The 14,676-nt window shown below is 47.5% G+C and overlaps 1 protein-coding gene across 18 annotated transcripts in view; it reads left to right on the forward strand.

Moving 5' to 3' along the window:
• The window catches only part of ZFHX3 (zinc finger homeobox 3), a 350,144-nt gene that overhangs the window by 223,018 nt on the left and 112,450 nt on the right, over positions 1-14,676 (forward strand). For 16 of the 18 annotated variants that reach the window (XM_081018497.1, XM_081018496.1, XM_081018494.1 and 13 more), the window contains one exon: positions 11,402-14,127. The exons of the other annotated variants lie outside the window; for them this stretch is intronic. In XM_081018497.1, coding sequence (XP_080874623.1) covers positions 11,448-14,127 — 2,680 coding nt within the window. In that variant the 5' untranslated portion in view covers positions 11,402-11,447. The remainder of the gene's footprint in view (positions 1-11,401; positions 14,128-14,676) is intronic. 18 annotated transcript variants of the gene reach the window in all.

Below are 14,676 nucleotides of genomic sequence, written 5' to 3' on the forward strand. Positions count from 1 at the left end.
GCTTCAATCTATTTACAAAAGCGGAAGGCGGACTTCCTGTTTAGACCTTCCCGCTTCGATGCCAAATTAAGAAATTTCATAGTCCAATTTTCCGTTCTACTCACGGGCAGTTGTTTAAAATCCAATTGTCCACAGGAAAAAGTCAGCGCTCTCCGGCAACAGCAATGCGGCTTCACTCCGTGAAAAGAGCAGTCGATTCGAAGCACCGCGCCATTCACCCCATGTCGCTCCGGATCCCCGAAACCGGGTTTCCCCACGAGTAGGGGAGGCGCAAAAGGTGCCAGCCGAATCCCACGTCCACAGGCTTCTCCTGCCTGTGGTTTTTGATGGGTCTCCGCCTCGCCGCGGCGGTCCAGACCTGAATTCTCACGAAGCGGATTCCTCCCGATCAGAGGAAATCCGCCATTGCCAGAGGCGCTAACCCGGAAGTTCCTGGAAAAGAAAGAGGCCTCTGTAAGTAAACTACAGAATTGTGTCACTTGCACAAGAGAAAAGGTAGCATTTAGACCAGGGCAGCAGCAACTGCTTGTTGTTATTGTTCCCTTTTTCTTTTTTTTTAAGCAGGACCTAACTGTCAACTTGCTCGTTTTGGGAGGACTCACTTATAAACTAATTCCATCTTTTGAGCACACTCTCGCTCTCTTCAACATAAAAAAGCAAGAATACCACATCAGTAATTAACACTGAATCAATTTATATTTGACTCTCAAACAGTAATCATTTGCTATTGGTCTGGTGAAAGAAGAAGAACCTCTTGTTTTACCTATCCAGGGAACACATGGATTCACAAAAATGAAGGGGAAATGTGTGTGCGTCCTATGGGGCGAATGCAGGCTTTCACTGAAGCCTGGAGAGCGAGAGGGGTCGGTGCACACCGACCCCTCTCACTCTCCTGGCTTCAGGAAAGCCCCAGTGCCAGCCCCACAAGGTCGGGGGACAGAGGGAGGCGGAACGCCGCCAGCCCCGCAAGCTCCGGGGACAGTGGGGAGGTGCAGCGCATCTTCCTGCTGTCCCCGGACCTGATCTGAAGGCGGGCGGCAGGGAGAAGAGCACTTCTTCCCGCTGCCTGCCCCACAAGCTCCGGGGACAGCTGGGAGATGCAGCGCGTCTTCCTGCTGTCCCCGGACCTGATCTGAAGGCGGGCGGCGGGGAGAAGAGCGCTTCTCCCCGCTGCCGGCCCCAGAAGCGCCTGGGGGGGGGGAATTTTTTTCCCTTTATTTCCCCCCCAAAAAACTTGATGCGTCCTATGGGCCGGTGCGTCCTATGGGGCGAAAAATACGGTAGTAGAAATGTCATTAGCGTTGCTATTTTGATGGAGCCTGATATGAAGAGCAAAATAGCTATATCTCCCCCCCCCCCCCAATACTTCCCTTCTCTCTTAGGGCAAAGGATAGTACAGTACTGGGAGAGAGTGGGGAGCCCAAGGATCTTCCTCTGCCACATGCGCTCTCTGAGAATTGCTGAGGTTTCAGCCAGTCTGACATGGGAGGAATTTCAAGTATTTTTCAGCCCAGAAGGCGGTTTAAGTCTTGGGCTTGTTTGTGTGTGAGAGCTTCAGAAGTGTATCCTGGAATGAAAGCAGCTGATCCTAAGTTAGTGTGGAGGTCTTTGGCTCAGGCTTTGCTGATACCTGGATGATCCTTCTATTACTTTATGCAATGGGCTGAAGGCTGCACTTTGTACTCTTGCAGGGGCTCTGCAATTATCATAATAAACAGTTTTATCATCTGCTTGGCAATCAATAATGTGGCTTATGCTGCTTTAGTATCTCAGTGGTATTGATTACCTTAACAGCTGTGCAACTGCGGTCAGCTTCTGTTAACCCCTGGTCTGCTGCAGGGACCTGTCTGCCCTGAAGGGGCTGGGTGGGAAAATGGGCTATATGTGTGTAGCCCAGGCAGTACTGCAACTTGACAGAAAGCCAAAATGGCCAGCCAGGTGTAACCCTTAGTCCTGAAATACCTGACAGCTGAGCCTGAAGGTCTCAGGTGGCATAGACACTGCCTGGAGCATGAGGATTCTGATCAGACTCTGAATGGGCAGGGGCAAAATGGAGCACTCTGCCTACTTGTTGCTTGGACTCCTGTTACTTTTGGGGCCTTGAAATGGCTTCTTCTTGCCCTGGCTAAAATGAGTTGTCCTGGTCCTAGGGACAAGACTTTGCTTCTGGGGTCTTTCCTGTAAGACATAGTCTCCATATCAGACCCCCAAGGCTGGGTTCCACCTACCTATCTGCTTGATGCAGATTTGAATACCTGCTTATGTTGGGCATGAAACATGCCCTACTCTGCCTCACCCCTCAAAGCAAGGATGTATGGGTAGCCCCCCCTTTTTGGGGGGGTTTGGGGAAGCTTCCTTTGCCCAGAGAGCTGGGTCTGACCCAGGGGAGGGCTTCATGCCCTTTGGCATTTGGACACTGGGTCTTGTGGCCCCATCCTTCTCATAATGGAATTTCCCATCATTTGCTGCCCTACTGATTTCTGATCAATGAAAATGAAATTGCATCACCTCCTCAGAGGCTCTACATATTGCTGCTGCTTCCAGCTGTTGTCAGTTCTGGTAATATAATCTCATCAGGCGTGTGAGAGGGTAATAAGAAATAAAAAATAAAGCCCTGCAATTAGCAGGAGGCCAAGCTGTAGGGTAACCATTTCAGTGCTGGTGTCCAGAACTATTGAGAGCTCTCATCCTCTGCCCATCCCAAGGCCAAAGTAGCTCCTTTCTTCTGGTCTCCCTTGGGCATAGATGAACAGGAGTTCATTCCAAGGAGTGAGCCCAGAAACAATGCTCTGTCCTTTGAGCTGGGTTATCCCATGGAGCTACCCATGAAAGAAATCTTGGGATCACAGTCGGAAACTCACCAGTAGCATATACTTAATGTGTTGCTGCTTATTTGCTTATTTTTTATTTTAACATGGTCTTAGGAAGGAAAAGGGGAAGACTGCTGTGTTGATTTATTCATTGGAATTTATATCCCACCCATACTACCATCAATTAGTTGTTTCCACTTCTCTTACTCTGTGCATGCAGATGTTCTGCTGAGCTATCTTAAATGCTTTCAGAGACCTTTTAGCTAGAAATCATCAACTATCTAGTGGCAGTGAGTTCATGGGGTGGGTCACATGTAGTGTAGTATATGGGGTGACTTCCAAGTTCTACTATTATATCGAGACGGAGAAAACATTTTTTTTAATCACTTGCCACCTTTTTCATAAGTTTATAAGCTCTAGTTGTATGCTATCTTGTACTTAAAATGTCCCAAGCACTTTGGCTTTTCTTCATCAGGAAGCTGTCCCAGTTCCATGAACATTTTAATTGCCTTTTTGGTGGTGCTTTCAGCTCTACAGAAAAGGGCAGTGAAAATTTTCAGAGCGTTGGAGCATGTCAGGTGTGCAGTCAAGAATGTTCTGACTTCTGACTGTTCTTGACTTTCCTCTATAGAAGCATTGTTCTAAAGATGTGCTCCCAGTAAGCCCATTTCTGTACGTTTATTGGCTGAAGCACACTGTAACCAAATATTTCCCCAGTATTATTAGAACAAAGCTAAAAAGAAGCATTTTCTCTAACATTTATTTGGGGCAGGTAGCATGTTCTTTAGTTGCTTAGACTTAAAACCACTTATTGAATGGCACCTTTTGGCAGAAGGAGGTGTTGTCTGAGAAATCTGGCCTGATGTGGCTGTGTTATTGCCCTGGGAAACTGTTCTCCCTCTTCCTGAGCCAGGGACTCAGACCTGCTGTGTTCCCTTCCTGGGTTGTCAAACATTTGCTTTGGCTTCCTGTGGCTTGGAAATCTGTTTACACTCAAGGGGCTGCCTGAAGATCAGAGGGCCTTGCTGTGCATCAGTCTGCCTTCGTGTCTTGTGCCTACTTAGGCAGGCCGTGTTGTGTCATTCTTGTTAGTTTTGTCAGCTTACCAGTTCCGGCTGCTGGTGGCAAGCCTTGGGGGTGGGGGGTTCCTGAGAGGAAAGCCCCCACCTTCTTCTTAAGTCTGTCTTGCTTTGGGCCTTTTCCCCAGTGCTGGATCTGGTGGAGCAGAGGACATGTCCCTGTGTGGTTTCTAAGGAAGCCTCAAACTGAACTTGACCATTGCCCTTCTGGGAGCAGCCATTCCTCCTCTGGCTAGGAAACTCCAAGGCCCTTGCCAGGGATCAGGTCAGGGTAGAGTGGCTGTGTCTGAGGGGTGGGGCTGTGATGTGTTTGCTTTCCCGTGTTTCCTTGCCCTCCCACAACTGCTTAGAGTTGTTTTGTGCCAGGTTTTGCCTCAGCCTGTATTCTAACCGCAGTGATGAGGTTGCTACACAGTCCCTGTACTGGCTGAGTTGGCAGCTTTCAGTTCCAGTCTGAGTTTATATTTGTGCTGGAAATAGCCGAGCTGAGGAAGTTGTGCCTGGCTTCTGGCACAAGGCTGATGCCTCTGGGATTGACCCCACTTAGAAGCCATTGTTGTGCTTGCTGGCGAAGCAGGAGAGAACCTTGTTTGCAGAATAGCAGGTTTTGATTTCTCTTTAAATGTCATTGCAGCAAAACTTTTAAATCTAGTCTGCAAAAGGTGAATTGCAGTTTGAATGCTTTAGACAGTCCACTTCTTGATTACTGAATGTACTGTTGCTTACTGATGGAAAAATAAATGTCTGAGAGTCCACTGCTAAATGTCTTCTTAGAAGTAAGTCTCACTGGGTTAATTGGGACTTACTGCTAGGTAAGTGTATAGAGGGTTACAGTTTGAATGAACCAGAAATATTTCTAAAATCAGAGCCTCTCAGGAAGCCATTATGTTTTGTATCATACTTTAGGATCGGTACCATAAGGCATGTTTCTGGAGCTTCTTTCCTTGCTTCCCATTTGGCCAGTAATGGGTTTCATTCCCAGCATTCTGAGTGAAGTTCTGCCCTTGCTTTTTCCATACAACAAGCACCAGTTAAGAGCAACCCAACCACAGATATATTGCTGGGTTCAAAAGGTTTTCTTGCTCCTACACCAGGGGTCAGCAAAGTTTATCTTGCCTGGACCGGATCGGTCCCATGGAGATCCGTCTGTGGGCGGGTCGCGTGAGCCCGCCTGCCTGTGATTTCTGGTGCCTGCACGTGCGCAGATGCGATTTCCGGCACATCTCTGAGTTATTTGTGGGGCATAGGAATTCATTCTCCCCCCCCCCCCAAAAAAAATTTAGTCCGGCCCACCACATGGTTTGAGGGACAGTGGACTGGCCCACGGCTGAAAAAGGTTGCTGACCCCTGCTATACACAATATACAAAGTACAGTTGCACCATAGAATTGTTTAATGGCATGATGATATTGGCAGTTTTATTTTCTATTCCTTTCCTAGTAATAAAATGGAATCCACAATTTTCACAGCTGCCACACACTGGATCAACATCTTCATTGAGCTTTCTGCTGTGACCCCAAGGTCTCGTTCCTGATCAGTCAGTACCACTTCAGACCGCATTGGTGTATGAGTGAAATCTAGATTATTATTTTTTTGTTTTTTGCATGTGCATCACTTTACATTTGTTTACACAGAATTGCATTTACCTTATCAATTTCCAGTTATTCAGTTTGGAAATATCCTTTGAGAGCTTTCCACAATCCATTTTTGTTCTAGTAACCCTGAATTATTTGTGGTCATTTGCTATCTTAATGGTCACCCTTAATTCCAGGTCATCAATGAATAAGTTAAAAAGCACATTTCCCAATACTGATCCATGGAGGACCCAACTTCTTATTCTTTAATTGTGAGAACTTGTCTAGTCATTCTTCCTGTTTTCTTCCTGTTCTTTAACCAGGTAGCTGATCCACAAGAGCACCTGTTGCCTTATCCTATAACTGCCAAACAAGTTCAGGAGTCTTTGATGAGGTGCTTCATTGAAAGCTTTTTGAAATGTTGAGTGTACAATGTTGATTGGATCACCACTAATTATATGCTTAGTTGTAGGGCTGGCCAATACCTGGTTTTCAGCATTGTGATATATCACCAGCTAAACATCACGATATCCCAATATACCACAATGTCTGAAATAAGGATGGAATCTATGTAGAGGGATTGGCTGGCTTCACAATTTTTCCTACACCGTGATTTTTCTCAGCGCCTGCTCTTGTGATTCACTGCCCCCTGCATGAGGTAGGGGAGAGCTGAGGCAGCAGAGTTAACGAGCTACAGGAATCTAGGGAAGCGTTGGCTGACTTCACATTTTTCCTCACATTGTGATATTTGCATAGCACACACACACATACATTATGATTTGCGATATATTGCCAGGTCAAAAATTATGAAACAGATATCATGATATGGACTTCAAACCAGTTTGGGATGATATAACGATATATCGCCCAGCACTATGTAGTTGACACTTGCAAAGAACCGTAAAATGCTAGTGGGACTTATCATTGTAGAAACCATGCTAGTTCTGCTTCAGCAAGACTTGTTCTATATTTTTGGTAATTCTGTATTTAATAATGTTTTCTGCCTTTCCCCGGCATACAATTTTCCAGATTCTTTTTTAAAAGTGGTGTTGCATTGGCCACTTTCCAGTCTTTCGGTATGGAGGCTGATCTTACAGATAAATTACATATTTTGTAGTGAGTGACTAGGGATCTGTTGCATCTTCGTACACAGGAAGATTTGGAGGAACTTTGGGTCTGCTGTGAACAGTTTGCTTTATACTTTGTGGATAAAATTGCTCACACTTGTTCTGATTTGGACACCACATTTTACTGTTAGTCTGGTTTAAACCTTCTGCTACTTTTATATCTTTGGATACCTTTCAGTTTGTGCAACACAAGGGGTGTGGATAGAATTCTAGCACTCTTCACAATCTACATAGGGCTTCCTTTCAAGGGTTCTACAACCAATTCATAATACAACTGCCATAATGTTGATTGGGTTGAGCTAAGAGGATGCATGAATCCAATCTTGAATCAGCTTCATTAGCTTTTCGAGGCTTCCATACTCAGTTCAGAGAGTGCTGGTTTTGACCATTAAAACTCTAAATGTCCTGCACCCTAGGCAGCTCAAGGATCCCTGTCTCCCACTTGAACCTACCCAGTCCTCCTGCTATCTGGAGGAAAGCGGAGTGTCATCTGGGGCAGGGCCTTTTCCTGAATGTGGAACTCTCCTTAGTCGAGGCCTGCTGTATCTCTTCTTTATTGGTTTTAGGCAGTAGGCAAAGATGCTGTCTTCCATAGAGCCTTTGGGACCCTCTTTTGAGTTTGAAGGGGTTTCTTTGCTTGACTGGCTTTTGCTGCTGATTAATCAATTACTTATTGTTACTTATTCCAGTTATTTATGAATACATGAGAGATATTGAGCTCTCTTAAGGGAAGGCAGTAGTAAAAAGGTACAGTATGTTTTAAAGACCTTTTGAATGCCACAACTAAATACCACATGTTATCTGGGAGAGGGTTCTACCACTGCCACCTCCCCAAAGTTATTGGTGTTCTCTACTACTGTTGTGTTCTGTTTTGATCACTGTGGTAAGTTATATTTTGATCTTCAATTTTTCACCCCTCTTGGGGATGTTTTTAGTCAAAAGGCAGGGTATATATGTTTTTAACATAAATAAGTTGTGGTATACCTTCAAGGTGTAACAGTGGAGACAAGGATTGGGGCCAGAGGGTTCCAGGAGCAGGGATGAATTGAAGCTGGGAAGAGCAAGAGCCTGGGGGGCTGCAATGAGAGGTGGTGATGGTGGGGGCTTTAGGTTCTTAGTTCCTTCTCTCTCTAACTGAAGATCATTGATTTTACGGGAAAACATGTTTACAGACAGTGCACTGATCGACCTGACTAGTTGACTTCTGCCTCCTTAAGTAAGAGCTACCTTTTCCTTAATGACTGGCTGATAGAGAGAGATGCAGTAGTCCTGGATGTGTAGAAGGAATTTGAACAGGCAAATTCTTTGTGGGGTGAATTTGTTTAAGCTGGGTTCAGCCCCAAGCTGAGATGTGTAATCTCTGTTTTGGGCTATGAGTTCAGACAGAGACAATTCATGGGGCCTATGCCTGCAGCCACCCCATTTCCCCTTAAGTGACTAGAAGCTCCGCATGAAGGGGGCCTGGTCCCTTTCAGCACAGTTTGTGTGACTGGTATTCATGGACCTGGTTGGTTGGCAGAGCATCCTTCTCAGGGCCTTTTGCTGGCATCTGATAAGAGCATAAAAGGGGTAGGGTGGTGGCAAGAATACCTTTCCATGGTGTGTTTCCTTCATTGGTTAACTTGTTGGGTAGGGGGAAGGGCAGTCAGAGCAGCTGGGAGGCCAAAGAGCCCACCAATTAATTGGGAAGCATTTGCCGGTTTCTCTGGCCTGGCCTGCAGAGGAGATTGGCTTTCCTGTCAATAAACAAGTCCCTAGTGCAGCATCAAAGCCGCAGTCCTTTATCAATCGCAGCCTCTTCTTCCCGCTTGTTCCTGTAACTTACCAAGCATTTATGACATTGATTTTACAATCAGGCTGTTAACCCTCCCGCCCCATCAGCTCTGCCAACCCTATTGGCCCCACCTGTCAATCAGACAATTCACAGCCAATAGGATAAGTTTGCTGTAGTACCTCTGCTGAGAGTGCCAAATTTGTCCTCTTGGCTTTCCAGCTTGAGCAGCCAGTTGTATTTTTGCCCCCTACCCCAGTAAAACTTTTCAGATGAACATTCAGCACTAAACCGTTAAAAAAGCAGGAAGTTTGAGGAAGTTGCTGCTGAGCTTTCTGGTCCAGCAAGATTAGATGCAGAGCTATGGAGATTCCAGACACTGCAGAGAAGTGTTATATTGCCAGAGGAACAGGACAGAACATGTTTGAAGTGGGAGCCAAAAAGGAACTCCTCCATAAAAGATCTATCACTCTGAAGAAGTCTAACAAGGCCACCTTAGAAAAGCTGCTTTCCCTTATGCCGCTGGGGGAAGGCTGCACAGCTGTGAGCTGAACTTCTATCAAGTAGAACCGTGGAATGGGCCACCAAGGGCAGCTGCTGACTGGCCTCAGACAGACCTAGCTGAGCCAAGAGAGGGTTACAAGTGGAGACTGCTGTACTTGTTGTTATGCTGTATGCTGCCCTGTGCTCTAATAAGAGATAGGCAGTATATAAATAAAATGAGCAAATATTATAGTTTTTACATCTGGTGTTAATTTTGAGGACTCTGGGTTCCCTTCCAGCCAGTGTGGTGTGGTTAGAGTGTTGGATTGGGACCTGGGAGACCATGGTTCAAATCCCCACTCAGTCATGAAGCTCACAGAGTGACCTTGGGCCAATCACTCGCTCTCTGCCTAACCTATCTTGCAAGGTTGTTGTGAAGATAAAATGGGGAGGAAGAGAACTATTTACACCACCTTGAGCTCCTTAGAGGACAGGTGGGATACAAATGCAATAAGCAAATAAACAAATTTTTGTTAATGCTGGAAATGTGAAGAGAGTGGCAAGAGTAGGAAATCTTTAGGTCATTCAGGAAATTCCTATGGGCAGTGCTATTTTTATAGAAAAAGAGGTCAGGAACTCACCATGAATGCTTCCCTTGTTGGCAATGGTGCCTATCTGAGAGGTGCTGGAACTGAGTTCTGGTGAGTTCTGTCTATAAAAAAGTGCTGCCTGTGGGCAGTTGACTCAGGCGGGGGTGGCGGGGTGAGGACAACAGATGCTAATGAGCATCTCAGTTGCTGACAATGGAGAGATGGCAGGAGCAGACTTCGGTGTTTCAAATTTCAGGGACGCCCTGTGTGATGCCAAAATTTGGCACGCGCCCCAGCTCCCGCCTTCTGTGCTGCTCGATTCACTACATCATAGTTGCGGCCCCCTGTGGCACCCTCTAGGCTTGATGCCCAGTGTGGCAGAATCAGTCACACTGCCCTAAATCAGCCTCTTGAATTGGGAGCTGTTGACAGGCATTGCTGCACTGAAGCGTTGCCTCAGGCTTCCCTGCTTTATTTGACTCCACCCTCTGAGCAGCCCTCAACCGGAAGTAGGAAGTGACTTCTGGCAGACTGGGCAACAATATCTTTTCACTGCTCTTCAGCTGTGCTGTGTTGGTGACCTTAGCCTTGTGCTGCCCTGTTTCTACCTGAATTTTTCCCAGCCCGTCTATCTGCTTCATTCCTCTTTAGTTACTGCCTGCCTTCAGGCTCCTCTTCCTTCCCCCCTACTCTCAGCAGCTGTAGGCAGAGAGGAGGTATCATTCTCCAGGTAATCAAGCTTGGCTACCATATGCTAAAAGTCCAAAGTGCATTCTGTCAGTCTGTGGAACCCATTAGACTCCAGCAGGTGTCAAGTGGAATTTAAATGTGATCAAAGTGTCTCAAGATAGCTGCCAGGATGATCCTTTGGGGAATGAGGACTAAAATGTGAGAGGCTTGAATGGTAGCAGCACCATCAATGTATATGTTCCAAACTCAGATTGCAAAGTGACAGAATTGCACACTGTTTGAAAAATACTCCCTTTGTCCTCTGCTTGGCTGAACTGGTCATGACTCTGCTGTGAATATAGATGGTGTTGTTAATCAGACCTGATCCCACGTAGCAAGGCTGTGAGTGAGAAGAGATGTTTGGCACAACTGACACACCTAAAATTCAGAAACACCTCACTATAGGACAAGGGTTTGATCTGCATAGTCAGTGCTATAGAACTTCCTCTTTTTTGCCTGCCTAATAGACACATGGCGCTTGGTCTGGAGTACTGCATAAAGAGGCAGTCGTGGATGGCTTCTTATTGCATGTTCATTATTCAGAGCCCTCTCTCAGTAGCTTAAACTCTGGAGGCTGGCATACCATTCCTGTCTAGCCTACTTCATGTTTTTGTTTTACAAGGCAGTGCATAAACTGGAGCTACTTTCAGCAAGTGCACAGATAGACCTGCTGTGCCCCCCCTGCAGGTGCCAGTGTCCAGCTCCCATTAACAAACAATTTATTTTATTTATTAAATTTCTATACTGCCCTTCATCTGAGGATCACAGGGCGGCTTACAATATAAAAACACAAAAATACATAAAATGGCAGCAAACCTAACCAAACCACCACCACCACCCCCAGTTAAAGGTCCACAGATTATTTACTTAGCCAAAAGTCTGGGAGAAGAGGAATGTTTTTTCCTGGTTCCTGAAGAAGCTTTGGGAAACAGATTGAATTTTTTTATTTTTTGGTACTTGAATGAGTGAGGGGCTTTCCAAGAGCTCCTTCCATGCTGCTTTTTCTGCCATAGTGCTGATGGGTTTTAGTGTTCCTGATAACTTCTGCCCATCCGTGCTTTCCTCCCACTATATTTTCCAGGCTTGGCAACAGAGAGTAGCTGCTTTATTGGGTGAGGGGGCTGTGTGCATGTCTCGTCTGCTCTGTGTGGAAATGTGGCCTATTCTTTCTCCTGACTGACTGCTTCTCTCTCTCTCTCTCTTTCTCTCTCTCCCTCTTCCCTCTTTTTCTGCCTTTAGGTCCGAACCAAACTGGGTGCAATGAACGCTCCATGCAGGCCTCGCCATGGAAGGCTGTGACTCATCTGTCATCTCGGGGAAGGACAATGGGTGTGCTATTCCTCAGCACCAGCAATGGACTGAACTCAGCAGCACCCACCTCCCCAGCAAACCTTGTAACATGGAGCCATCTGCAGCGGAGAGCCATGAAGCCCTAGACAACCGGCGGGCTCCTTTCAGTGAGCACTCCGCAGAAAGTGTCGTTGCCTCTGGCTCCAGCACTGAGCCAGCCAGCAAGGAGGTCAGCTGTAACGAATGCTCCACCTCCTTCGCCAGCTTACAGACCTACATGGAGCACCACTGCCCCAGTGCCCGTCCGCTCCTCCCTCTGCAAGAAGACTGTGGGAGTGACACTGGCGAGGAGGGAGATGAGGAAAGTGATGTAGAGAATCTGGCAGGGGAGATAGTCTACCAGCCAGATGGCTCGGCATACATTGTTGAAAGCATCAGTCAGCTGATCCAAAGTGGGGGGGTCTGTGGGGGTGGCAATGGCACCAGCAGTGGGACGCTCCCATCACTCTTTATGAACTCTCTCCCCAGTGCTGGGAGCAAGCAAGGCGAGGCAACTTCGGCTGCGCCTGTCTACCCACAGATCATCAACACTTTCCACATAGCCTCATCCTTTGGGAAGTGGTTTGAGGGCTCGGACCAGGCCTTCCCGAATACCTCAGCCCTGACAGGGGTTAGCCCTGTCCTGCACAGCTTCCGCGTTTTTGATGTGCGCCACAAAAGCAACAAGGATTACCTGAACAGCGATGGTTCTGCCAAAAGTTCCTGCGTATCCAAAGATGTTCCCAACAATGTGGACCTGTCCAAATTTGATGGCTTTGTGCTTTATGGAAAGCGGAAGCCCATCCTGATGTGTTTCTTGTGCAAGCTCTCCTTTGGATATGTCCGCTCATTTGTGACCCATGCAGTGCATGACCATCGAATGACTCTGAGCGAGGAGGAGCGGAAAATTCTTAGCAATAAGAACATCTCCGCTATCATCCAAGGAATAGGCAAAGACAAGGAACCCCTTGTAAGCTTTTTGGAACCAAAAAACAAAAACTTTCCACACCCTTTAGTTTCCACAGCTAACCTCATAGGCCCTGGACACAGTTTCTATGGCAAATTCAGTGGGCTCCGCATGGAAGGGGAAGGGGGTACCCAGGTTGGGGCTGCCAGTGGAGCAGAACAACCCCAGTCGGGCCTCTTGGCCTCTGGGGCTCTCTTGAACCTTGGAGGGCTAACAAGTTCAGCTTTGAAGACCCCAATTACCTCAGTCCCCCTGGGCCCACTGGCTTCCAGTCCAACAATACCCTCCGAGGGGAAGGAGGACCCTGGGATAGTAGAGTATGAAAAGCAAGACCTGGCTGACCAGGACAGCCTCTCAGAGAAAATTGAGCCAGCTGGGGAGGACGAGGAGGAGGAAGAGGACGAGGAGGAGGAAGAGGACGAGGAGGAGGAAGATGATGAGGGGTGCAAAGGGCTGTTCCCAAGCGAGTTGGAGGATGAATTGGAGGAAAGACCTCCTGAGGAGTCTGGGGCAGTGGCAGGCAGCGGCAGCAGCAAAAAGGACCTTGCTCTCTCAAACCAAAGCATTTCTCCCTTAATGCCTAATGTGCTCCAGACTCTGTCCAGGGGCGCAGCTTCTTCTAGTTCTAATTCTGCTTCTTCCTTTGTCTTTGATGGTGCAAATAGGAGGAATTGTTTAAGCTTTAACAGTGAGGGCAGCAGGAGGCTCGACTTCAGTGATGAAAGTGCCAATAAAGACAATGCCACAGTACCAGAACCAAATGAGAGTGTTGAGGGTGAAGACGGGAGCTGCATTTCCCATCACCAGCATGTGGGGCCCCTATGTGAGCTTGGGGGTGGGGAGTGCCCTTCGGGGAGCGGTGTGGAGTGCCCCAAGTGTGACACCATCCTGGGCTCCTCACGGTCACTTGGCGGCCACATGACCATGATGCATTCACGAAACTCGTGTAAGACGCTCAAGTGCCCCAAGTGTAATTGGCACTACAAGTACCAGCAGACGCTTGAGGCTCACATGAAGGAAAAGCACCCAGAGCCAGGGGGTGCGTGTGCCTACTGCAAAAGCGGGCAGCCCCACCCACGGCTGGCACGGGGCGAGAGCTACACATGTGGTTACAAGCCTTTCCGCTGTGAGGTTTGTAACTACTCCACTACTACCAAAGGCAACCTCAGTATTCATATGCAGTCTGACAAGCATCTCAACAACATGCAGAACCTGCAGAATGGAGGTGGGGAACAAGTTTTCAGCCACACTGCTGGGGCTGCGGCGGCGGCGGCGGCAGCTGCTGCTGCGGCTGCTGCTGCCGCCACCAACATGGGTAGCAGCTGTGGGGCCCCCTCCCCCACCAAACCAAAAAGCAAACCAACCTGGCGGTGCGAGGTTTGTGACTATGAGACCAACGTTGCCAGGAACCTTCGTATTCACATGACCAGTGAGAAGCACATGCACAACATGATGCTGCTTCAGCAGAACATGAGCCAAATGCAGCACAACCGCCACTTGGGCCTGGGCAGCCTGCCTGCTGAGGCTGAGCTGTACCAGTACTACCTGGCTCAGAATATGACCCTGCCCAACCTCAAGATGGACAGCGCTGCGTCTGAGGCTCCATTCATGATGGGCAGCTTCCAGATGGATCCCACCAACACAATAGCATCCATGGCCCCATCTCTAGGTGAGGTGACCTGAGTTCGCCCTGTGATTCTTTGTGGGGGGTTGTGCATAGATATTCTCAGCTGGGGTCTGCCACTGGGAGGAGCCATGGAAGAAATGGTGTGCAAGAGTGGCTTTTCGTGGGTCATGAGATGTGTTCAGGTTTCTTGTTTTCTCTGGGCAGCATGTTTACATCTCTTAGCAAATTTTGTGAGTTTAAGAACATCAAAAAGGTTATGAAGAGGGCAATCTGCCATCAGACTCCTACAGACATGCATATGTTAGATGCTTCATTCTTGTACCTCTGCCAACCTATTCTAAAAGTTTCTCTTTTTACATGAGGGTTAGGAATATGTTTATGAAGGAATAGGGCAAAACCCAGCTTTCAGGTTTGTTCCATGTGTGTGGTGAATGCAGCAGACTTAGTGGTAATGGTGAATTGGCAGGCCTGAATTGCTAGAAACCCGAAAAATAAAGAATAACTTCTTGCCGCCCCCCCCACTTTCTTTAGCATTTCAGCTTAAACCTAGGCTGATATTTATACAGGTGAGCGATCACTTGAATCATGCTG

Source organism: Podarcis pityusensis (genome assembly GCF_964106645.2).
Source record: "Podarcis pityusensis genome assembly, chromosome: 8".
NCBI lineage: Eukaryota > Metazoa > Chordata > Lepidosauria > Squamata > Lacertidae > Podarcis > Podarcis pityusensis.